This window comes from Alligator mississippiensis, chromosome 3 (genome assembly GCF_030867095.1).
Source record: "Alligator mississippiensis isolate rAllMis1 chromosome 3, rAllMis1, whole genome shotgun sequence".
NCBI lineage: Eukaryota > Metazoa > Chordata > Crocodylia > Alligatoridae > Alligator > Alligator mississippiensis.
In genome coordinates this window covers 162,646,193-162,673,099 of record NC_081826.1, presented here as the reverse complement: position 1 = coordinate 162,673,099, position 26,907 = coordinate 162,646,193, and the positions used below count along the sequence as shown (strand labels likewise).

Here is a 26,907-nt window from a genome sequence, read left to right as displayed (position 1 = left end):
TTGCACCTTCACTGGCGCACAAGCCGTGCCTTCCCTGGCGCTGGGGTCCCCATACCACTGAGGTACCTATGAGAATAATGCGCCCTCTTGGCGCTAGACTGCGCTCTCACTGGCACTAGGGCACCCCATCCCTATGAGGCCTCCTCCAACCCCTACAGCCTCACCCAAGCCTCCGGTTGTAATACACACACTAACCCAACAAAACACAAGCCTCCTGGCTGTAACTTAACTTAAGGCCGCCTGGCTGCAACAACATAGCTCCTGCACCATAGAGCCACCATCCTTCAGCCTGCTCGAGCAGTACTCGCATCTTAGCCCCATGAGCTCCTGCCTCTCTGGCTGCTAGCAGGGAACTGCCAGCTTGGCCTCAGCCCTGGGCTTTATAAAGGCCAGGCCCTGCCCCCTTCTGGCCAGCTGATTCTTATCAGTTGCCCTGGCAACCTGCAGCTGCACTCGTTATCTCCGCTGGGGCTCCTTATGTACGGTCAGAGCTTCTCCTCTGGCAGCTTTCCCCTCTCTAGGAGCAGGAGCACCGAGGTGCCCTGCGACAGATACCTATTTTGATGTGTGAGTGAAGTGAACTTGTGAAGCAGGGAGCACAAAATAGGATCACTTGGGTTGCTAGTAGCTAGCTTGGGTAGAAACTGTTTCAGGAGGTAAGTTAGTTACACCCCAGGGAATTATGCACAGAAAAATTCAAAATTATGTGCAGGAAAACTCAAAATTATACAAAATTAATTACTTTTATTTTTTTTTTTTTTACAGATTAAACTAAATAATAATATAACTAATATAACATTATTTGAACCTTCTTTAGAAATATATGCCAATACTTCATATGGTTGGAGGGTGGGTGTAGGGTATGTGTGTGCAAGGAGGGATTTGTGAAGGTGTGGGGGGATGTGGGTTTGTGTGGGGTTTGTAGATGGGTGTGGAATTTGTGGGGAGGTTGTGAAGGGGTGGGGTGTGGGTGTGTGTGAGGGTTTGTGGGTAGGTGTGGGATTTGTGGGGGGAGTGTGGGGTTTGTGGGGGTTATGAAGGGGTGTGGATGTGTGTGGGGGTTGTGGGGTTTGTGGGAGGATTTGTGAAGGTGTAGTGGTGTGGGTTTGGTGTTTGTGGACAGGTGTGGGGGATGTGGGTTTTGTGAGGGTGTTGTGAAAGGGGGTGTGTGTGTGTGTGTGGGGGGGCTGTATGTAGGTGTGGGTCTGCCATCACACATCCACCCCCCACATGGTATATTGCCCCTGCCACTGGTGGTTCAGCAGTAGCAAGCAGTGGGCTCTTGGGGAGCTCATGGCTGTGGCAGGCAAAGCCCCCAGTGCTTCACACCTCTGGCTGAGTCACAGGGCCTGTACCTGCTGGCACAGAGCCAGCCTGGCCCTTTAAGGTAGACTCCGTGCCTCCATGTGGGGCTTCCAGCACTCTAGTACAAAGCTGCATGTGAAGGCAATCAGGAGTCTGCCCAGCCTAATGGCTTATGACTCTGTGCCTCCATCTGCGGCTTCCTGCCCTGTTCAATGGTGCGTGGCTCCAGGTCCACACACCATTGACCTGGGTCAGCCTTCCATGTGGGGCTTCCAGCACTCCAGTAGGAAGCTGCACATGGAGGCATGAAATCGTGTGCCATTCAGCTGGGTGGGCTCTGTGCCTCCAAAGGTGGCTTCCAGCTGGAGTGCTGGAAGCCCTATGTGGAGGCACAGAGCACGCTAGCCTGGCCCAATGGCATGTGGTCCACACCCACCCACACACCCCCCCATGCCCACCCCTCCTCCTGCAGGCTGGAACTCCTCTCCCCACTTACCCAGGTGTCCAGTCACATAGCTCTGTGTCCCCACAGTATGGAGAGGGAGTCACAGAGCCCGCCATGCTTACATTATGCAAAATTATGTGTGGTCATGCCTGTTACGTGCAAAATTGCATGGGCACATAATTGCATAATTCCCCAGGTTGTAAATTAGTTCATCCTGAACCATGAAGCAAACATGCTCTCCTCACTTAGGCTGACAGTAGTGTATTTTCCAGGTATAAGTCTAAGACTTATTCCCTGAGCTAAGAGTAAGTACTTTGTGTCTCATGCAGTGTGTGACCCACAGGGGTTGGAAAAGTAACCTTTCCCCCAGGCAGAGATGACAGACTTAAGGCAATGGTAGCCCACAGATGTTGGGAGAGTCATGGGGAACTGGCCAATGAATGTACATAGTTATGGACTGCTAGCCTCAACCATTTCTTATGCTATCCCTTCTCACTTCCAAGAAATAGTCCTTGGGGGGAACACAGTTGCCTGGGGCACAAGGGCTGCCAGTGTCTTATCTGATCTCCTGAGATCCTGCTCCCCCATCAACTCTGTGTGGACAGGTTCTGATACCTTGAAGACTATCTAGTCCCATAAGGAACAGGCAGTATTCTCCCCACTGTCACAGATAAATCCCTGGTAGGATTCTGCTCATATGAGCAAATACCATGATACTCAATCTTTGTGGTCCAAACCACTCACGGAAGAGTGAGTATTATATTTAATTAAATTATTATACATCATGTCAAAACTATTTGTTTTGCGTGGGCAACTCCCCTAAGACACAAAGTGCCTCGTAGAGGAGACTGTATTTTACTGTATGGACTAACCAGAGATTAAATATTTAGATGCTGAAGCTCTTTGGAGTACATACTGTCTTTTTGCTCTGTTCTTGTACAGTGCCAAGCACTATGGGATCCTGGCTCATGACCAGGGTTTATAGACAGCAGCGCAATAACACCACTGCCACCACCGTGTCCCCATAGCAATGTACAATGCCAGCAATTTGAAAGCTGACATAAAAACAGTGCAGAAACAAATAGGATGGGTCTTTGCTCCCCTGAAGTGAGTGGGAGTTTTGTTGTTGATTTCAAGATTTCATCCACAATCTATTCTTCTGATTCATTATTTGCAATGCTGGCAAGTAGAGTCTATTGGCAAGAGAAAGTTATTATACAAAACCAATTACTACCTTCAATGGCAAATGGTTTCCCCACAGTCAAAAGTTTGCAGTCAGCATCTATTGACACTTCATAATCTAGGAGCGCTTTATCCATGATGAAGGCATCAAGTTTCTCTGGATCATTCCTGTGTTCAAGATCAAAGCAAGAAACACAAAATTATTTAATACCATGAACTGCTCCTCACTTTTGCTCCTTGGTACAATATCTATCTGACTTCATTCTTAGGAAGTGTTTGATGTAAACACAATACAAACCCAAATGCAAACCTAATTTATAAGAAGGGTAAAAGACAGGGCTAAGAGGCTATTGGTGTAAACAGAGAATTGATTTAAATATCAAGGGCAAAAGGGTTCATGTGCCTGGCAGCATTTTGGGGTGGACATGGCAGAATAAAACTATATGTGCATGTAGAGAGGCAGTTCTAGCTGGCTTGCGATCTGCTTTCAGACCTGTTTTGTTCCTGTGACAGATCATTGACCCAGAGGAAGGGGAATGCAATAGACTAAGAATCATATCCAGCTGCTCTTATAGTGTCAAAGCACAAGGGCAGAGGAGATCAAAATCTCTAATGTGCTGGCCTCAGCATTATTTTCCTGTGCTTTTCCTAGAGTCAGTCTGCACTATGGTCAAAATTAAGGCTGGGCAAATTCTACAAAAGTTTTTACATGAATGCAGGTTTCAGTTCTTAAATGAATAGCCTTTATTCAGACTTGCTTTGCTTTTGCATTCACTCCCCATGAACGCTTGGGTCATTGAAGGTTACTAGTGTAAACATACAAAGCCCCCTCTACACAAACCCCACGCACATATCCCCACCCCCGACACACACCCACAGCCCCCCACAGCCTTCCACACCCCTGCATAATACACAAGAGTAAAATTTAATTTTGAGCTATTATAAATCAACTTTATATACATCTCTCTCACACACACACACACACACACACACACACACACAAATCAGGACAAAAAATATTTTTTTTAATAAAATTAAAATATGTTATTGTAGATGTTCCCCCCTCTAAAAACTATGAAACTATGTTTGGATTTTTGATCTTTGGCACTTTTGGTCCCAAGATGGTGACCAGGAGGTGGGGTACCTGTCAAAGGGCAGGGCTACCCTTACAGCCCTTGACAGTTCACCAAAATTCGTTAAGCGGCCCTCAAGCCAAAATAATTGCCTGCCTCTGATCTACACAATTGCACCTCCTGCTATGCCAGATGTGCATGGCAGGAGGCACAATTGTGGGATTGCACATTAGACTGCATTGCATCTTATTGCTGGTGAAGGGGAACCCAATCTCAGATTCCCTCTTCACCAGCAAGAAGCAAGCTCCTGTGGCTGGGAGCCCCCTCAGTTTCACATACCCCCAAGCCATGCAGGATTCATGCATCCCTGAGCCCTGGGGATCACGGCTACTGTGATTTCCAGGGTCTGGGGGTTTCACACAGGGCATGATGGTGTTCTTCTGCAGCTGGGAGCCCTGTCAGCTGATAGGGCTCCCAGCCGCATGGGAGACCCCGCTACATGTGCAAACTGAAACTCAATAGCAACCAGCTATAAAGTTAGTACACATTTTTTATAGCTGGTATTGTGTGAAAATACTTTACACAGGTAGCTGTTTTTTAAGTCATTGTGCAATTAATGAGTTAATTGCACAACACCTGTAACATGCAAAGGGGGCCTATGGAAAGCAAAGTTGAATGGAGACGGCATGTTAGAGTTTATATTATGTGTTCTATCAAGGTGTAGGACAAAAATCTTAAATGGCTACATCCCCAGTCAGTGTACTTTGGCATAGCTTCACTGACTTCAGTGGCTCTAAGCTGATAGACAGCATTAAAAGATCTGGCGTGTGTCTAGGGGATTAATTATCATTATGAATTGGGAAACAATATATAATTATAATAAATCATGTCAACTGCAAATCAGCACACGTTATTTATGACATAGAACACTACAGGATCAAAACTGTAGGTAATGACTTCAGGGCCGTGATTATAGCCTCTCATCATGTAATGCATATAATCAATGGTGGAATGCTGTATTTTGAGGAGAACGTGCTTTTGAAACCCTGCTAGCAATCAAGGATCAAGATTATTCTTGAAGCATGAGGATTATTAATATTATTTTACTCTTTTTAAGCCAGGCTAGGATCATTGCTATTCTGATTCAATTTGCGGTCCAATCTTTTTCAAATGAGTCTACTTTGGATCAAGCCACCTACTGTGACCGTGCAGTGGGCATTGAGCTCTCTGAGGTTTGTTTTTTATGTGCATCTGTACCTCAGAAGAGTGACTATTGCCTAATGATAAAGAAATGACTTTCTTGCATATGTACTGGCCTCTGGCAGCTTTACCATTCCATTGAGGAAGAGCACAGACCATTTGAAGATGTTTCCTCAGCCTGACTAAGGGTCTTTATGCCCAAAAGCTTGCTAAGGAGAATTTTTCCAACTATTTGAGTTGGTATAATAAGAGATATTGGATTTACCCAAAGTACCTTGTTTGCCTATTGCCTGATGAATATCTTCCAAGCACAGAAATGTGCCAGAATTTATTTTACTGCCAGTGGGCAGCAGAAGGGATGGCTTGGCATAATCACCATGCAAAGTGTCACTTTGCTTGGGGATACTTCAGCACCTCTTATGTTATCCATACTGTGGTTAATCTACTGGTATTGCTGCTTCCAAGGGATGCAGAATAGGCTTGTTTTTTGCCATCTGTCAGGCTGTCCCTCCATTCCAACAGGATGCTGCTTATGACTTTGAAAGTATGAAATGAGCCACAACACTGGAATCCAAAACGTATGCTTTAAAGAATGTATAAAAAACAGGATGAATCCAGAAAACATGCATAGGACAGTTAAAATGACTAAGGCCTGATTTAAAGTCCATTCGATTCATTGGATGACTACCATTGATTTCCATGGGTTTGGGATCTGGGTTGCACTTTGGTGCTGTACTTTATAGTTTTTTTGGCAGGCTGATCTATCGTCACATGAACACCACCTGCAGAGACTCACTTCAGGTTCGATACTCCATCTGGGGTCGCAGGTACATTGTACCGTCTCATGTACTCGTGCATCTCTGGGAAGCTTTGCCTGACATAATCTTCTGCGCTGCTTTCTCGTACTGTTCCAAAGCGAAATCCCTGGGACGGATGGTGAAGCTAGGAGGAATGAAAAGAGAGACCAGCAGAGTAATTTGTCTTATTCAGCTCCTGAATTCTCAGTTTCATGTCTAGTTTTCTGTATTCTAAAGAAAACATAAGGGAATTGTAATAAACCTTAAAGATTTTGCAGACACATTCTTATGTTTTATGTGGTGTCATATTCCCTGTCAAATTCCTATGAAAAATTGCTACACGCCCTATTCAGGACTAGATACTGCCTGATTTAATCCATCACCATGCTCTTGTGACTTGTTTTAGGGATTTGAAGTTCTTCCTGGAGTCAGCAACCCCCACAAAATCCAGGTTTGGTTCAGTTCTCTTATCTTAAGCTCAGCCCAAGTTTGAGGAAAAGGTAATGAATTCCTCCAGCTCATACAGTTCATCTTCACATCTCCTTGCTTAAACCCTCTTTATACAGTCCCTTCCCCGCCCCCATCCAACCTAGAACCCACATTCTGACTGTTCCAGGCGAACACTAAGGTCCACATTCGAAAATAAATGTACCCTTCTGCAGAAGGCTAGTTTTGCTGCTGACTTCTGGCAAAGGCACCTTGCCAAAATATCCTGGAGCCAGGATTCTCATGATGATTCTGTGAGAGATGCATCTGGTGGTTTTAGTTCATATCCTAGAAGACTTATTGTAAACCAATATAGCAATGGGTGCCCTGTTCTTGGTGTGACCAGAGAGATTAAGGACTGTGTGTCTGTGGGAACTGTGCTGTGCTGAGAAAACACTAGGATATGAGACAAATGGGATTGCTCTATGTATTCTGAACATATCTAAGGCTTTAGTCTCCAGGCAGTCCCTTTCAGAAATGCTACAAAACGCCTGCAGCTTTTTAGTTATGTGCATATTTGGTTCTATCACAACTAGATTCATTTCAGCGTGATGAAGTTCTCAGGCTCTTGGCTGGTTAAGAGGTTTAGGGAGCTGACCTGGGTAAGTTTCTGGTGTATAACATTTGCTCATTGTAGGAAAATGGAAAAGGATCCATTTGGTAACATACTGAGCGTTCAGGTTGCCCCCAGCATCCACTGAAGTCAGAAAGAGATGAGAGCCCTCATCACTTTGCAGCAGAGCACAGCCCTTTAAAGGACTGAGTCTTTAAGGCAAAGGAAGTGTACGAATGTTAAGACTCAGAGAATTCTAATATTATAAAAGCCTAAGTCTGTCTGTCTCCCCCAGCTCCCTCACCCTGCTCCCTGCAAGAGGCAGGACAGCGGCAGCATGGGGCATTAGGTGGCAGTACTCCATCCCAGCCCCCTCCTCCCCTGCCCCCCGTCATTCTTGATGGGCAATTGGTTAGTAGTTTTCTATATGTTTCCCCAGCAAACTTGGAGGCAGCATTTCATGCGATACACAGAGCCATGTTAGTTTGAAGTTGGGCAGAAGACAAGCAGTGTGGCACCTTGTAGACTAACTCTATATAGATGTCTTCCTTTCTCTTTTCTTCTCTCTGATTTGTTTAATTTACTGACAAATGTTTTGTGCTTGTCTCGGGGGGAGGGGGGAGCACATACTTTTGCAGTTTCACGTTTAGTTTTTAACTTAAATATAATAAAGAGTAAAAAAAAGTCTCTCTCTCCCCCTTGTATGTATATGTACACACATTCACATATATATGAATACCTGGATATACGTGTGTGTGTGTGTGTGTATAAACAGAATATAGATGTATATGTATAATGTTGATTGGATGCCCCCCAACATTACTGAACATGATATAGTGCTTCCCTGGAAACATGCAAGCCTCAGTTCAGTTTGATGGATCAATCTCTGATACATTTGAGGTGAAGAGTGGAGTGAAGCAGGGTTGTGTTCTGGCCCCCACACTCTTTGGGATCTTCTTTTCTATGCTGCTGCACTATGCTTTTGATGGCTTGGAAGAAGGTGTACTTTCACACAAGATCAGATGGCAAACTCTACAATCTATCGCACCTAAAGGCCAAGATACAAGTGAGGCACATGCTTATTAGGAAGCTCCTTTTTTGCTGACCATGCTTCATTCACCACCTATGAAGAAGGCCAACTACAGATACTTATGAATCACATCTCTCATTCTTGCAGGATGTTTGCCTTGACTATCATATCAAGAAGACTGTGGTCCTAAGATAGGGTGTTTGCCAGTCACCATCTATTAGCCTTGATAGCACACCTCTCAAGGCAGTGAACAAGTTCTGCTACCTTGGATCCACACTGGATGAAGAGCTAAATGTGCCCATTGGAAAGGCAACTACTATTTTCATTAAGCTCTCCAAATGTGTCTGGAACAATACAAAACTCACAATCAAAAGTAAGCTGCTTGTGTACAAAGCCTGTGTCCTCAGTGTCCTTATATACAGCAATGAGACATGGTCATACTTTTCATAGATTTAACAGACATTAGGGCTGGAAGGGATCTCATGAGATCATTGGGTCCAGCCCCCTGCCCAAGGGGCAGGAAGTCAGCTGGGGTCAGGACCACCCCTAGGGGAGGTTGAATCAGGGCAATGGTACAGGCCCCCCATGGCTGCCATGCACCACCACTGCCGAGCGCCACTGGCTCTGCTGTCGCTGAATGCTACCATCCCCCTCCACCCCCACTGCTCTGCCGGCTCTGGCCGCTTGCTCCCTGCCTCCACTCTGCCAACTTTGGCTGCTCACCACCCCCTCCACCCCTGCTCTGCCAGCTCCAGCTGCTTGCACTCCCCGCCCCCCCCGCCGGGCTCCGCACAGGCTGATATGCCCCAGGCCCTGCACACCCCTAGGGACGGTTGTAGCTGGGGTCAAATGATCCCAGCAAGATAGGCATCCAAATGTTTCTTGAAAGTGTCCAGAGTAGGTGCTTGCACCACCTCTGTGGGGAGTCTATTCCAGGCCCTGGGGACTTGAACAGTAAAAAAGTATTTCCTTATGTCCCGCCTAAAATGGTCTTCCAGGAGTTTGTGACTGTTAGACCTTGTCATCCCTTGGGATGCTCTGATGAAAAGATGTTCTCCCATTCCTGATGCATGCCTCTTATAGGCTGCCACCAAGTCACCCCTGAGCCTACACTTTTCCAGGCTGCAGTGTCCCATGGCTCTAAGCATCTCCTCATAAGGCTTACTCCCTTGTCCTCTAATCATGTGCATGGCTCTCCTCTGGACCCTCTCAAGTTTCTCCACATCCTTTCTGAATTGCAGAGCCCAGAATTGGATACAATATTCCAGCTGCGGCCTCACCAAGGCTGAGTAAACTGAGAGGATGACTTCCTGGGTCTTGCTTGAGATGCGTTGGTAGATGCAAGCCAGAGTTTTGTTTGCTTTGCCATCTGCAGCATCATATTGGTAGCTCATGTTCAGCTTGTAATCAGCCATGACCCCCAAATCTCTTTCAGTCGTGGTGCTAGCAAGTGTAGCACTGCTGAGCCTATAAGTGTGATATAGGTTTTTTTTCTCCCAAGGTGGAGCACCTTGCATTTCTCCATGTTGAATGCCATCAAGTTTTGATCCGCTCACCTTGCAAGCCTGTTGAGGTCAGCCTGGATCACCAGCCTACCATCTAGGGAGACCACACTTCCCCATAGTTTGGTGTCGTCAACAAACTTAGCCATTCCACTTCTGACACCAGAGTCCAGATCACTTGTAAATACATTGAAGAGTACAGGTCTGAGAACAGAGCCCTGGGGGACACCACTGGTCAACATACATATCAAGAAAAGAAGCTGAACAGCTTCCACCTACACTGTCTATGGCATGTCCTTGCCATCAAGTGGCAAGACAGAATCACCAACACAGAGGTCATCACCAAAGCCAACCTGCCAACCATCACTGCACTACTCAAACAGTTGCATCTATGCTGGCTTGGTCATCTTTGCAGGATGGAAGATCAGTACATCCCAAAGGGCAACCTACATGGGCAAATTGAAGATGGGGAGAGAAGAGTAGGGTGACTGAAACTGTGCTTCAGAGACATCTGCAAGCAGGATATGAAGGCTTTTGGAATTGTCCCAAACCTTTGGGAGACTTTAACAGGAGACAGGACAAAGTGGTGTTCCCTGCTCAGTCATGGAGTCTGACATCACAATGAGAAATGGTCACTCAAATTACAACAGAAACATGACCAAAGGAAACAGCCTGTCAGTACAGTAGGCTCTAATGCCATGTACACCTGTAACCACTGACAGGACCTGCAAGTCTAACCTTGGTCTTTCCAGCCACAAGAGAAAATGCATCGACAGTCAGTAGAATAGTTGCAATATCCACCATCACTCGCTGATAAATGGATGCTATGTATGTGTGTGTGTGCATGCATGCACGCATGCATGCATGCATGCACGCACATTTTACATACATGAGAGAAAGAGAGATGCCTCTCTGAATGAGTTAGTCTGTAAGGTGCCACATTTGCCAAATAATACACAAGGAAGTTCAGGGCAGCTAAATATCCTAAATAACACTTGGAGATGATGCAGAAAACTCAGGTGTATAAATGTTTTATCATTCTGTCTATCCATCTGTGCTACAGAAAAGAAACTGGAGTCTAGAGGAAAAGGATAATCTTGCAATAGGGTAGATACTCCAATATGGTGATGGTGAACACTGTGTAAGAACCCATGTACCACAGAATAGTGAAAAGTAGTGATGAACTAGATAGTCCAAGTAGTGATAGTCTGTTTCAGTGGTCATGTGGAAAGAATTACCATATTTACTTGAATATAAGAGAAGATTTTTTCCCCTGTTCAGCACTGGAGAGAAAAGCCCCTCAACTTACATTCACACAGAAGGAAACTTTATTAAATACATTCTCTATCTTTGAACTGCTGCTAAAAATAGCATGTGCTCACTAATGGAAACCAACTATGAAGCTGACTAAATGCAGCCAAGACTGAGTATGACTATAAAGTACATGGCCTGTACTGGGCAAACATGCTGATGGGAACCTTAAATGTCCGGCAAACTTTGCCAAACAGGGCCCCAAATAATTAATCCAGAAGCCCTCTGTCATCCCCCTCTTTGTAAGCCTGTTGCATATGGTCCTGCCCTCCATGAGGTGAAGCTGGACCAGGTTGCTCTAAGACTCACCTGTACATACATTTTTGGAGGATCCCAGGACTCATGACAAGAACACCCAGTTAGCACATGGATCCTTTTTGGGTAGGATCTGGAGTACACACATGCTGAGCAATGCTGAGTTGTGGGATCACTATGGCTTCAAGTGCTGTTGACTCTGGTGGAGCGCAGCCCAATGAACTCTATGGTAAATCATGAGCCTTTTGGCTTTCAATTAATATCTTACATAGTTCATACTATATATATGTAAGTGCCAGAGTACTGTCTAGAAGTGTATTTATGGAGTACCAGTACTAAATCTTGCAGCAGTTTCAAAAAAGGTAAAATGCCTCAATTCTGGATGAACTAAGGCTATGGGTATCCTTATAGGGAATTACTACACATATATTTATTTCAAGGACATTTTTTTCAAATTTGCTAATCACTTTCATATGCTAAGGGAGAACAGGGGTTGACAGTAAGGATGGGGGAAAGAAGCTGGCAGGGCAGAAGGCAAAGGGGCTACCTGATCCCCTCCATATTTATTGTCCCTGCTGTAGCAGTGGGAAGGGGACAAATTCAAGACAAACCTCCAATAATTAGATTCTATACCTGGAAAATTATATCAAAGTTAGAAATGTTCCATGTATAGAATCTAATTATCGGAGGGATCATCTTATAGTCAAGGTCATTTTATATTTGAGTAAGTATGGTACTACTGTTGAAGGGTGTCTTTTTACATGTGCTCTAGGGTGGGGAGGTGCTTTAATTAGAGCAGCTCTGTGACACTGCAGGTGCTTTAATCACAGAGCTGCTCTAATTAAAGCACCTCCCATGTCATGTGTATTCAGCATGCCTATGTTGCAAAGTGGCTGCGGGGCAGTTTAACTAAAGCTCGTTCAATGAGCTTTAAAGTGCCCCCGCTGCCATTTTGAAGTGTGAGGATGCTGAATACATGTGGTATGGAGGCTGCTGGCATATGCTAAATAGCATGCTTCAGCAGACCTGATTAACCAAGGCTGCTCCAAGATGTGCTAATTAGCATGCATCGGAGTAGACATTTGGTATATGTACAGGTACCCCAAAAGAGCCAATTGATTGGTACAGACCAGTCATCAACTCATTCAGTGTGCTGATTTGGGCCAGGACCAGGTGCTTGGGGCTGCATTTTGTTACTCTGGGCTCTCTGTATACTTCATTTTTCCAGTAATGGTAGGTGCCAAATGGTATGGGCGACGGGGAGACTAATTAGCTTAATGGTTAGGTGATACAGGGTGTGTTTAGACAACACGCTTACTGTGCAGTAGCTTGTTACTACTACTGCACAGTAGTAATGAGTTGCTGCACAGTAAGCATCAGGGAACTGTGCTGGGATGCTCCTGTGAAGTAACGCTAGTTTCTGTGCAGTCATTTAGTACTTGGTTATAATAATAAATGACTGTGCAGTAACAACTGTGCATTGGGTGTCTCGTTATGGACATTATGGAAGCATTCTGCATAAATTTGCTGGTTTAAATCTGGTTCAATTCCTGTTTAGTCAAGTCTGCTATCATCTGATGACTATTCATGCAGAAGAATTACTAGGCTCAGTCCAGTTCTAAACAGATGTCCCAGCACCAATCAGCACCACTTGGTCATTTTTTTTGGAGCAGTTGCAGGAGAAAAATCAAGGATGGAAGGGGCATGAAATATGAACTACTTGGCCATCTTTCGAGTCAGAGTTTCAGTACTTAGTGTGTGTTTGTAGGAAAGGATTCGCTGGCCATTGCTCAGGAAGTATGCTTTATGGATTTTAGTCAGGCTGACAGCACGTGTGTCAGCTGCAGTATCTACAGCTATCTGTGTTCTCTAGTGTACAGGTGAAAAATCAAAGTAAAGCCAGTGAAATTCACCCCAAGTTCTGTTTTGATGGTTTTGGTAGAACTTCACTTGTATGTAACATGGTTCTCCTGGCCAAATTATATCCAGTGTGACTAAAGATTTTTGTGTTTATCTTATTAGAATAACATTAACTAATGTTTTTCACCTTCAAAATGCTTTGTGAATGTTAAGGTTTGAGATAGGGGCCTGTGATTTCAACTAAGATGTGAGTGAAAGGTTGAAGGGAACCCAAGTCTGCATTTAGGGAGCAGCTGACCACCTAAACCTTCCTTGGAAACAAGGTAAGGGGAGGAACCAACTTCTCTCCACTTTCATGTCCTGTCTGGCCGTATAAACAAGGAGCTCACCCAGTTACCCGGCTAGGCCCCTGCTACTCCCACTCAGCCTTCTTCAGAAAACAGGAATCTTGCAGCTGTAGATGAAGTATCACCTGTGGTCTTGCTCTGTTTCTTGGTGAACATCCTTGGTAAGAGTATGTCTCTGAACTCCTCACAGAGGGATTCATGAGAGTGGTGTCACAGTGCTGGTGCATGAGACAAAGGTAGCGGATAGTAAACCCAACAGTGAAACCCACCCACTCTCAAAGGGCTGCCAAATCCACAAAATTAACCTGGAGACGATTATGATTTTCTCTAACCCCTCTGGCTACAAACACCTAAAAGTTTCCTTGTCTCAGTAGCAACTACAAAACTTTCAAGTTGGCAGTGTTTCTGTGATATTTTCTTCAGTCTTCTCTTGAGGAGACTCAGTGCCACACGGTTTCTTTTTACACTTCCCAAAGCAGTGTTGCTAACTCCCATAACTTTATTGAAAGCCTTGCAGTATTTAATGGTGCCTCTTAAAACCCTAGCTCCCAGAGTCATGCAATGCAAACATTGCTTTCATTAAACAAGTACGTTTCTAGCCCTTAGGTCTAGACTCAGAACCAATAACAAATTAAAATCAACCCTAAATGGACTGATTTTTTTTAAACCCTCTATATTTTGTGATCTAATACATTATTTTTTAATGTTTGCATGGTGCTAATAATGGGTACTATAATGACTTTACCTAGAGAAAATAGTTGTAGAGGACCCCAAGTTATAGGTATTTCTAGTGTATAAAAATAATACACTTTACTCTCTCTTATTTTTAATTTGAAGTCTAGCCAAACTGAAGGCTGACTAATTGTTACACAGAAAGGGGTGGGTCTCTGGCATCTCTTGACATTTATTATATATGTACCACCCATGGTATCTTGGAGATTTGGCTAGGAATACTCCTGCTGCTGTCCTGCATTGAATGATTCAAGTCTATTTTAAATCTAAATGTCCTAAATTGCAGCAGATTAATTTGAAGGGTGGTGACAAGTGCTGCCTGGCAAAAGCTTAAATAGTTACCAGCCCAGCACAACAGTGAAACCCACCCACTAGGTATCTATCAAATCCTACAAAATTAGATAAAGTACAGTACATTGCTGAAATCACAGGGATGAAGGTTTGCATTGGCTTACAGACAGCTATTGAGGTATTCAGGGTGTTCAGGAGGCCAAGGAGTCGTGTCTGGCAGTTATACAGATTGCTACAGAGATAGGTATAAGCCACATTTACTCATCTCTGAACTTGCTTGTTCCCTGTTTAAAGGCCTAGAGCAGAGGAAGATACTCATGATCTGGAAAAAAACACTTGCTTCTTGATATAATACAAGTGCACTTGTTCTGGACTCTCTTGATGAGGCATTCTTTTTGATGATGTGCTTTCTCAGCATACCTGGCATACAGTAGCAAACAGTTAAAAAAAATGATACCCGTGCCGGCGATAGCATGGTCTGTAGCATGTACTGTAGTAGTTGGCGTGTACACTTAGACGTCTGCATACTGGTTAGAAGGTTGGTTCAGCTCAAGTGTTTGTGAAACTACTGCTGTCTACTAGCTTTCCCAAAGGGAATATATTGGGTAGTTAATAGCAATTTTCCTTTAGCTCAGATATTGGGGACCTGCGACTTGGTTTATCAGATTTGAATTCCATCCCAGCAGTCTCCCTGTATGTCAAAAATGACTGTGCTAATGTGACCAGCCACCCTGTGACTGACTCTAGTGAGGTTTGTTTTTAATAATTCTCTGGGTGCATACAGTATCAGTGTAGAGTTGATTGTAATATAAATTGGGTCTGGTTCCCTTGACCTAGCTGGACCTGATTAAGAGGGCAACTTCAGGTAAGGCAACAGGATGAAGGAAGAAGTGCAAGCTGGCCTCCAGATCCTTGGAAAGAGCTTAAGGAATTGCCTGGACGAGGCTGACTGGATTTGGTGGGTTGGCTCACTGACTTCCTTATGCTGGAGCTGAGAAGGCTGAGAAGGGGCTGCCTATATATGTGCTCTGATGTGTTCTGCTTTGAACACATTGGAGCAGGTTCAGTTAAACGGGATGCTCTAATTGGAACACTCCAGCGTGCTGCAGCGTCTTGTGTATTCAGCATCCCGTGTTTCAAAATGATGGCACAGGCATTTTAACGAAAGCTCATCAAATGAGCTTTAGTTAAAGCATCCCCACCATCATTTTGAAATGCAGGATGCTGAATACATGAGATGCTTGGGGTGTTTTAATTAGAGTGGCTCCCAAGACCTGATCTAATTAAAATACCACCCTTTACCACACCTCTACAGACATAGCAGAAGAAGCTAGAGGACCAGAGTTGGGAAAGAGCAGGGGGCTATGCCTTGCCTAGTGACTCACCAAGGTGCAGGAAGAGTGGTGAATTGTCTCCAAAGAAAGCTATCACTGGGAGAGTGTAGGGATGAATAACCTCTATTAGTCTTTCCTGTAGAGGGAGATGGTGGGCCTAAGATCCCTTGGTGAGGAATTCTTGAACTGGTGAAGGGGAACAAACAGAGATGTCAGCTCCTTAGTAGATTGAGCAGGCTGTGAAGCAGAGATCATGCAGGATGAAATGTTGAGGGCAATCAGAAAGCGAAACAGGCCATGGATGCCTCAGGATATGTCAGTGCTGTTACAGAGGCCGTGAATTGCTCTAGGCTTGTCTGAGCACTACATCTGCATCTTGTACATGGTTGTGCAGTGTCATTTTATAACCTGATGAGCAAAGGCTGGCCTACTGATAATGCTGCAGTTACCAACAGAACCGAGTACAGCAAACACCATTTTCTCTTCAGATCATGCTGAACTCCTTCTGAATTTCAATGATAAAAATCTTTGTTGAGTGGTCAAATGTACATTTTTAAAAAATTTTCTTCCTTTTGTAGGAAGGAGATCCAATATGCTGCTGGAAGAAAATGGGCACATGCATAGATTCTGTTGGCTTAGTGGTACTAAATGTGCACAGGAATGTGAATTTGCTACAGCAACAGACACTTACAAACATGAGAAACTATGACAGGGAATTTCCTTACCCACCTATGCAATAAAAAGAGAGTGCATTCTGAAGTAACTCTGTGTTCACAGCATCTGTTTGACTGAGAACACAAAGGCCCAGACTTATTATGTAGAAGAGCACTGATGGATTTGTGAAGTGCAAGCTGGGATCTTGACTTGTGTGTCACATGCTCCAGAAGAGCAAGTCTAGCATGCACAATGGCATGACAATTTGGTCATGTTCTCATTCTGACAAGAGGGTATTGGGCTCTTTGATGATCTCCCATATATATACATCCATTCTCAGATCTGCATAGCTAGAACCTAATCACTGAAAAACAGAAGGAATTCCTTATGCCTCTTCATATTCCATATACCTGCTGTGGTTTTCATTATTATAATGCCTGGGAGTCCTTGTCATGGACCAGTGGCTGTTAGGTGCACTGATCTTCTTTGTCTTATCTGCCGTCCACCCTTTCTGTATGGTCTGCTCCCAATATTCTGCACTGATATAGTGTCATCTTGGGACCCCATTGATATGCAACAGAAAATTGGCTAGGAAAGTGATAAAGAAAGATAAGGCATAGGAATTTGTGAGAGAAAAATGAAATCCTGTCCTATCCTGATGTAATATTTTAAGAAAAGCATTTTAGTTTAAGAGAAGATTCCCTGATGTCTCAAAGTTACTGTAGGTAAAGGTATTTAAATCATATGGCCTATAGGTTTGATAGATCTTATGGATTCTAGCTTTGAAATGTAAACACCCAGTTTCCCACTTCGTGATCACATTCATTTTAAACCAAAGGAAAATTGCAGAGAATTTTCAAGTATTCATTTAGCTTGCAGGTCAACTGTTTGTGGCATTGCTTAAATGTGAGCTCCAATTAATTACATGGCAGTGAGATTAACCTACTTCTTAGTTGTTTTAAATTAGCAAATGTTTTCCCAATACTTGATCAGTGGTATATAATAGCTGCCTAACTGTAGCCAAGTCAAAGACCCATTTGATCCATCTTACTGGTCAAAAAGAAAGAATATTTGTGGCATCGTGTGGGTTAACCTTCTGCTTGAGCAATTATAATAATTCTAGCTTCTGTTTAGCCACAGTCCTTCTCTCCCCCTTCCCTGCCCCTCCACCAAGAAAAAAATACTTAACCTTCTTTTCTTAATATGAATTTTTCTGGAATGAAGATGAGAAAAGTAGCAGTAGGTAGCTAGTATATGACAGAGCACAATGACAGTTACTGCATTCTGTAATGACAGATCCAGAGGCAGGGTAGCTTCCTTAAGTTCCACTGCTTAAAGAATCCTATTTTCACGTAAATCTGGTTAAAAAGGTTGAGAGACATTTCAAAACTTTTCCTCCAACCTTGGATGAAAAGTACAATAGAAATTTGAGAACGCTTCAGCTGGAGGTTTTATGCTTTGAACAATCACTCACTCTCTTGGCTTTATGGCCGCCTTATGCATAGACAGAGCAGAACTGGACATAGGCATGGGTGAACCGGCAGTTGCCTGGGGCCCAGACAGAAATGGGGCTTGAAAATGGTAATATTTTTTTTCTGTTGTTCAATTATTATTATCATTATCTCTGGTGAAGTGGGGCCCAATACTTAAAGTTCGTCTGAGGCCGGAGTCTAGGTACGCTCATAGCAACTCCACTACGACACTTGCTATGGAGCCATGGTGGTATAGAATCTCAAGCAAGTGTTCATCTGTAGATGTTACCCCCTGCACAGGGCTAGTGCATGGAGGGCTGCTGTGAAACACTGATAATCTATCGGAGCACCAACATTTCAAAATGGGTCTGTTGCACTCGGCATATGGGGTAGCAGTGCAGTAATTTGCCTCATAAGAGGGGAATTAGGCAGGACTTATGTTTCTCATAGGGTTGTCTGAGCAGAGGTGGGTTCTGGATTCTCTTCAGCTTAGCAAACACAATTTCTTATAGTGCTGGGCAAAAACTTCAGTAAAAAGCCATGCGGAAATCTTATGCAGAAGCTTTCAACAATTATTTTACTGTGAATTTTGAAAGAGTTGTGGCTTGTTAATTTTTTTGGAAGCATCTGAAAACTTGAGAGATTCCTATTTGTATGAAAATTCACACATATATTTTAGAGGTAGAGGAGGTTGTTGGGATGTAAATGGGGGACAGATAGAGAAGTGGCAATGGCTTGTGCAGAGTCTCCTGAGAGTGGTATCTGGGCGTGAAGGTCTTGAGCACAGACAGTGTAGTAGCAACAATCCTACAATTGCCTATTCTTGGCTTCTGGCTCTTCTGCACCCTATTTCTTCTATCGCTTGTAGGTAGAGAAACACCTGGAATGAGAGACAAGTAGTCTACAGGTGGATTCCTAGAAAGGCTTCAGAATAGAATTTGGGATGCTTCTTGGGTAACTGAAGATGCTTCATTACAGCATTATCACAAGAGGTGCTGGGGGAAGCTGAACCATAGATTGACAAGTCCTCCTGCCAATCCAGAACTGCTGAACCTGGTTAAATTCCAGCCATTTTGAATTTACACATGCAAATTCCTTAGCTGGTGTAATTTATAAGATTGTTATGAAGTTAGTGAGCAGTTATACTCAGAAAAATGATTTAGAACCACATCCTGCTGGCATTAATTACATAAAATCCAACTGGAATATATAGGTAAAGAGAATGAGATTTGTCCCTCCATAGAAAAGCTACAATTCTCCCAGATATACCTGGGAGAGTGCAGAGTCACATTAGCTGACCTTAGTGACAAGAATAATGATGTACTCCTTCTGCTCCTCATTGTGCTGCAGAAGCAATGTAACTTCTGGGGTTTCAAATTCTTATCATGATTTTTTTTTCTGTATTTTGATAGATGTGCAATAGCAGAATGTGAAATAGTGGGGGACCATTAAGAGTAACACGCAGTTGATGGCAAAATTGCAATTCAGTTATTGTAGAAAAATAGCTACTTCAAAAGTCAGGCTCCAAGTGCTTCCTCTAGAGATAGTCAAAATCCTTCAACAAAAAGAGACATTTTCTGTGATAGGTATTAATTTATGGAGTCTGTTCCACTGTTTGAGTTATTGTGCTTTGCTTCAGTGCAAACAGCTCCAGCTTCAAAACACCTTTTGTGAGTATAAATACAAGTATACACTTGTATGTTATTTAATAGCATTGAAGTGTTTTCTGGACAGAAGGACTTTTGACAAGCTATTCTGCTCCTTTGCAAGGTTGGAAATAGTAAGGTATTAAGCACAAATAGCTGTATGTAAAATTGACATGTTTTAGGAAAATAGTTAATTCCTAAGGGGCTATACATTTTTTCCCCTCAAGTCCAGTTTAGCAGCACTTTATCAGATTGGAACTAGGAAATCTGGGTTTGAGTCACTTAGTCTACCCTTTTGATCTGCTCCCTATCTGTAAGTAGGGATACTTTTGGGGGGGAATTGAAGTCCTTATAAATCCAGGAGTGATGGGGAAAAATTAGATTGACAAACTATTCTTCTCTTAGAGAGAAGGGAAGGACTTCCTTTCCCTGAAAAGGATTTGGGGTAGGGATGCTCTCTATAAAACCCTGGACTATTCCAGCTGCGAAGTCAGTGTTGCTAGGCTGATGAGAACAGGTCCACTGAAGGAATCTAGGCCTGTTATATTACAAGTGGAATTTTTCAGATGGGATAGAAAGGTTTCCTTTCATTCCCTCTCTCCTCTACCCCCACCAGCTCCTCAACCGCTACCCAATTTAGAATATATATCTTTGCTATTTAGTTGTTTTAAACTGATCTGAAATGGGTCCTACTGATTTTGTTGAGACATTAAAAAATCATTTTAGATGAATGCGTGAGTGAGTGAATGAATATGGTTTCAAGCATCCCCAGTCTGCTGAGAAAGCAGCCTTGACAACAGGAAGATAAGAACAAATAAACCATCTACAAGAAGCTAAGACGCAGAGCAGACTCCCTGTCTCCTTGTCTAAGGAGGCTGTAAAACAAGTGATTCCTCACCATCCGTCCATCTGCATGCCTAAGCCATGATGTATGTAACCAGATGACTGTGAGTTTTGATGAAGTCAACTCAGCAGCTCAGCTTAACAGCAACAAGGTGACTGACTGCGCAGGTTGCCAGAGGCACTGCAGCAGTCTGTCTGGATACAAAGCCAGTGAAGACCTGCCCTGATGACCCTGCATGCCATTCACATCAACTCAGGAGAAAACTACCAGCATCCCTCCCATAAGCTCATCGTGTCAAGAGGCACTGGGACTAGCCATTGTGACTGAACTGGAGCACCAGTGGATTGGCCTGTGTGTATGTGTGTGAGTATGAATGATTTTAGATAGAACATTGCTTTTTCCCACTTGATCTAGTTGCGTCACTTAATAAAGACCTTGGTTGCTGAACCCATACATTGGGCTTTTGTCCAACAGTTTGTTTGGACAATGTTGCTGATGAATCTGTGGTATACTCCTCTTCTTGACTCTGGGTCTTGTTACACTTTGAGCTGCTCAAATGTTGATTCGTGTTAGTGCTAGCTCGAGTTTGGAGCAATCTCACCTTAAGGCTAAAAACCTCTGACTGTCCCCCACCTGCATATTTGTGACTTACCACTAGGGGCTTGGCAAGCAGGAGCCAGACTAGAAGCTACAATTATGAGTTATCACTACTGGGCTGGTGAGTTGGGACAGGCTTCTACCCCTGTTTTGGATGCAGGTGTGTGGGAGAGTGGTTGCAGGAGGGAGTGGGGAAGGGAGGAATGACATGAAGCTGAGAGCTGGATAGTCAATGCAATGGGGTGGGTGATGAAATGGGAGTGGGGGAAGGGTGTTGAAATAAAAGAAGTCAGCCACTAAAGAATAAAATACAAATAAGTTAAAAAAAGAATGAAAAAAGAAATAAAGAGGAAGTAATTCAAAGGTCTCATGTTTTAATAAATTGGGATTTGGGGTTGAGAGTTCTGGTTGTACTCTTAGGGTGGCTGGGAGGTGGGAGTAGTGAGGGAAAGCATTTTGTGGGTAGCTACTGCCCTGGCCCTGGGAAAGAAGTCCTACACAGAAAGTTTGTCCACATAGAACAGGAGGGTGGAGGAGGGGGCATCCTAGGATGCTGGAGGGCTTCAACTTGGGAGGCTCATTTTTGGGGAGTGGCCACACATTAATGGAACATGTGCTGGGTAACACGGATAAGAGATAAATTGACTCTGGAATGGCACAACTTTAAGCTGCTGAAAGGATGCTAAAACTAGTTTCAGGTGTTAATGTGTGGACAATCTAGGGGTTAAGAGCTCCAGGAGCTACCTAAAATTAATGTGTAACAAGGCCCTGCCTGATCTAGTTAGAGTATATACTATTCAGATAGTGATTGTGTGAATTTGTACTGGCACCCAGCACAATGAGCTTCTGATGAGAAAAATGGCAGAAGGCAGGGCAGGGTGGCACCTTCGGCTAACTCATCCAGAGAAACATGAGCTTTTATAGCATCAACCTGCTTTGTCGGATGCTATGAATGAACATAGCAAACCCAGATTTCTTGGGTCCAAATTTAATGCATCGTTAAATTGCTGCTAAAGTGGACTTTGGATCAGGATATCCATTTGTAGCATCTGACAAATTAGGTTGCTGCCTACAAAAGCTCATGTCTGTCTGAACCAGTTAGTCTCTAAGGTACCACTGAGTCCTGCCTTCTGCCTGCCTTCAGACTAACATGGCTGCCTTTAGACTAACATGGCTAACCACCTCTGTGACACAGTACCATGTATCATGGAAGTTGATCAAACTTGGTTCTTTAAGGTGACATTTAAATGCTGGCAAAGGTTATGCACTCTGCACTATCTATGAAAGGAATACATGCTGTTTCACACTGTTAAAAGATGAGAGGGCACTTGGCTGAAATGTGATTAGCTTTTAGCTGTCAGCATTTTCAGACTTCCTTATTGCTGATGGTTCATCTTGGCATATTTGAGAAATCTATGCTGGATTTTAAGGCTGTGTTAGATATCACTTGCTGAATTTTGAAAGAGACAAGTGGTATACAAGGAGGGTAAAAAACATTGATGGATACAATAGAACCCAGTTACCTTGCAGGGGTATTTTCTTTACCCCCTGCAAAAATGAAGTTTTGTGAACTAGTAAAGCAAACCCTTGAGATGCTCCAGCTGCTTACTGTGGCTTGTAATTTAAAGGGTGCCACTTCTCTGATTAGCTGTGTAGGATTACTGGTGAGCTCAGCTGAGTGAGAAGCAATATCCTTTGGAGTAAAAGCCATAGAGATCAGCAAAGCAGTTCATGCTAACATCAGCCACTTGCTGCAAATTAAGTGGATTGTGAACTATACAGATATGAATGATCTGGATTCTCCTGTAATAATTCCATGCATTGTACTTTCCCAGCCTTATGTCTCCTCCAGTTTAAGTAATTTGAGAGGTTCAGAGTTCCACATACAATGCAGTTGATATTTCTAATGCCAGGCTTATTATTCTTAGATAATATATAGGATAAATGCATTGCAGTCCAGGTGACAGAAAGCAACACAATGTGGAATGTATAGACATGGAGTCTGCTGGGGAAGCACGAACTCCACTCATCCCCACTGGTGCTGAAAGAACAGCAACTGTGGCCTAAGCCAAAATGGGCTGAAGATGATGGGAACCATTTCAATGGGTTTTGGATCAAATGACTAGTGTGGCAGGGAGTACAGCTTCTGGTATAGTGCTGCTGATGAAGCACTAACAGCAGGGAAAAACATCTGATGGCAGTGAAAGAATAGTTGAGGAGAAGGAGGTGGCACATGGTGGAGGGGAACAGCTGCTGTGGCAGTAGCGGGGAGCAGCAGGGAGGGAAGGAGAACTTTGAAGAATAGTGCCATGCTATGGATCAGGGGTTTGCGTTTAATAATTTTACCAAATAAAAACAAGCCAAGAGTAGAATGGCAGGGATGTGACTTGATCAGGCAGTTGTAGTGACTTCATTAACTTCCCTAGTGGTTTATGACATCCCTAGCACCTGAGGATGATGGAGTTCTGGAAGTCACAGCTGCTTTTTATTCATATTGCCTGTGACACAGAAAAATGCACCCCCTGTTCTGTGCCTTTCCTTTGGCACTTAATTGTTTTCATGTTTTATATCCAACCTGCAAAATGTTAACATCCCCTTGAGTTCAGAGTGCTAGCAATTTACTGGCAAATCAGTTGGGCATTGCACACTCATTAAGTGGTACAATGCCATGAGTTATTACCATGCTGCTTCTGTCAAATTCATGCAGAGAAACACATACCATAAGAATTACTAGCTGACCAGGTGCAACTTAAAAATAAAACACTGCTCAAGTCCAGGGGTGTGATCCAAACCCTATTGGCATCAATGGAAGACTTTCAGCTTCTGTCAATAGATATTTGGTCAGAACTTTAAATGTCTATGCTCAGAAAAAGTGTGTGCTACAGTGCAAATTAATTTTTAATGGATGGTCTGTAGTTTGTAAATTAAATGACCACAGCATCAATATAATTCAGCTTGAGTTTGTGTATGGACAAATGATTGAATTGCAATGAGTTAGAAGAGGTTGGGGACATACCCCAAGAAAGTAAGTCCTCAACCTTCAGGTGCTCTTGGATCAGGCCCATAATTGGGTGTTTTTTCCTTTTTTTAAAGGAAAAATGAAAGCTACAGTCTATACAAGCCTTTGAAGCTCAAAATGGTTCACTGTCAATAGGGCTTTGCACATCTTTGACAGTGGCATGACTAGAGGTTTATAGCTGTGCTAAAGCTCAGCTGAAATTTGTAAGTGGGTTGAAGCCAAGGGAGAGCCTGCATCTAAGAAGCCTAGAAATATTAGAGTTGGTCTAAGAGCCGCTCTAATTGAAGTGCCCATAGCATCTCATGTGTTCCTGCACTGAAAAATGTCGGCAGGCGCACTTTAACCAAAGCTCATTTGATGAGCTTTAGTTAAAGTGCTGCTGCCATCATCTTTCAGTGTGGGGACACTGATACATGTAATGCTGGAGTCTGCTGGAGCATGGTAGTTACCATGCTCCAGCAGAGTCAATTAATTGAGTCCGCTCCGATGCGCTGTAATGACAGTGGGTTACAGCAGCCTTGCTGCACATGTGTAGGTGTCCTCTGAGTCCAATACAGTCACCAGAGGCAGTACAGAAGTGAAGAGACAGCTTTTCCTGCCCCTGCAGTATAAGAAAGAGGGTGACATACCCCAGAAACCAGGAAGTTTTCCACAGTGCCACTTCATTAGTAAACCCTTTTTTCCGTTCCTTGTAGCCCTTTCTTTTTGCTGTGCCACTGGATTTAAGGGTTTAGCAAATGATTCCATTCACATACTGTAAAGATGGCTTCTAGGGAGACAGGGTTACCCAGGACCTTCTGAAATGGTATATGGGAGATAAATAATATCCCAACCTACCACTGAACAAGGGTTGTAGACTTGTGGACAGGTCATAGAATGCAGCCAAGGAGAGAAAAAATGGCTCCTAGGGCAGACGAAGCTGTTCTTCCATCAATTAGGTTTTTTGAAAAGTGTCTATTGAAAAGCAAAGCAATTCACATAAGGTTTGTGGGCATGATTCAGGTTCTTATCCAAATATTCAAAGCTATTGGGTTTGCAGATTTAGGTTAGATAGCTCATGAAATCAGACTTCCTTCTGACATATCTGATAGTTCCTATTTTAGTCAGGATGAAAGTAATATCTTTCTTTAATCAAAATCTACTGCAAACTTTTCAAATACATCTTCAAATTCCAAAGATAAAGCAGACTGGGAGGAAGGAATTGGAGACTTTGAAGAATGAAGTCCTAATCCAAAGGCCGCTGAAGTTAATGGGAAGGTAGACATCAACTCTGGTACGCTTTGAGTCAGGCTTTTATATCACAGTTCCCTTGTTTCTTGATTAAATCAGTTTCACTATTCCTGTATAATGTCTCTATGAGGAATACAATTTGAGGATCAGTGATGGCATCCTTGAGAGGTGCTTTGATTTCTCTTCTGATTGCTAAGAAAGCATCCCCAACTAAATTAATAAAAAGAAATGCTAAACTGGGCTCTAGGGATAGGAAAGGGAAGCTGACAGCTGTCAGATCAATGTGACAGTAACATAGGACATGTAATGCCTACTGAATTATTGAAACACTATTTACATGAATGAGGAAAAGAAAGGCCAGGTGTCTGTTCACCTGTTGGAAAGCCTGTTCTTATATTCAGCTTTACTTGCTGTATTAGTCACCAAGGGGGCACACTGGAAATACACCTTTCATCCTCTGATCTTCTACAAAAGTGTTGTTGTTTCAAATTGTATAGACAGTCGCAGATCTACTCAAGTTTTTGCTAAAATATATCATACTCTTTAATAACAAGTATGAAGACAAGGTTCCTGCTTCAGAGAATTTAGTCTAAAGCCCTGATTCACAGGAAGTTTGTGATCCAAGCCCATTACTTCATCTGAAATACTCATATGTTTTTGCTGGAAATTTCAAGCTCTTTGGAGAAAGGAACAGAAAAAACTCTTCAAGAAGTTGAGTGGTCCCATAGAACAATGTGATTACTCATAAGCTTAAGTTAAGCATATGTCTAACAACTCTGTTGGAGTGGGCCTAAATCATTCCTATGGTTCACTTGCATTTTGTTCTCTTCTATAAAATATCATTGGAAACCAAACCAGGCAGGAAATGTTTGACAGGTGTGTATTTAAAGTAGGACTGACCAAAACTAATACTCGGTGTATAGGCTCAAAGGATTGCTATTAGGAACAGAAGGTACTAAGGCACTTGGCCAAATATGCTTCTTTTTCAGCTTATCACTCCAGGAACTCCTGCTTCTCTATTTCTCTGCTCTTATTCATTTCTTTACATTATTCTTCTAGTCTTCCCTTTGTAAAAATGTCTGTCACCCATGGTAGAGAGTATAAGTTTTGAAAGGTGGCTTTTTTAACCATTGTCTGAGCATAATGTTGTTGCTAAGGCACAAAGGAACTTTAAAGTAAGCACACTTCTCAAGTAGCGCATTTTAATACAACATAATTGTACACTTAAGGGTAAAATTCTTATTCCACCAATTTAACATCAACAAAAACAGTGTGATTCCGAGATTCCAGAAGAAACAAGAATAAATGGAAGATTGTGTGCAGTTATAGCAGTAAAATGAAAGATACAATCTGAAATATGTTTTCTGTGTTCTTTTATAAAACTAGGGCTGAATGTTATTAAAGAGCTTGGCAAGGAACAGCTCCCTGAGAAGAATAAGGGGCTCGGTTTTTAGACAGGCATCTACGTATATCCTAATTACTATAGGTATTCTGACTTAGATCTAGTCATGTTCTTATAGAATTGTATAGTATGCATTCATACAGCCAGCATCACTAGGTTTGCTGCAGCCGCATGCTGTTAATGATGAAAAATGTATGAATATGTGTGTGACCCAATTTTTCTTTTTGGGTGAACGATCAAATCTAACAGTGAGACCCATCATTCCAACAAAGGCAGAACACTAGGGGAGTTTAATGGTATGTATAAAATACTTTTTCCTATCAGGTTGTATCTTAATGTG

The 26,907-nt window shown here is 43.0% G+C and overlaps 1 protein-coding gene across 1 annotated transcript in view; it reads right to left on the bottom strand.

Moving 5' to 3' along the window:
* Positions 1 to 26,907, bottom strand: part of GRIN3A (glutamate ionotropic receptor NMDA type subunit 3A) — a 132,762-nt gene that overhangs the window by 34,579 nt on the left and 71,276 nt on the right. Inside the window, exons 4-5 of the mRNA XM_019490756.2 lie at positions 6,002 to 6,147; positions 2,985 to 3,100 (exon numbers count right to left, since the gene is read on the bottom strand). Of these exons, the coding sequence (XP_019346301.2) occupies positions 2,985 to 3,100; positions 6,002 to 6,147 (262 nt within the window). The remainder of the gene's footprint in view (positions 1 to 2,984; positions 3,101 to 6,001; positions 6,148 to 26,907) is intronic.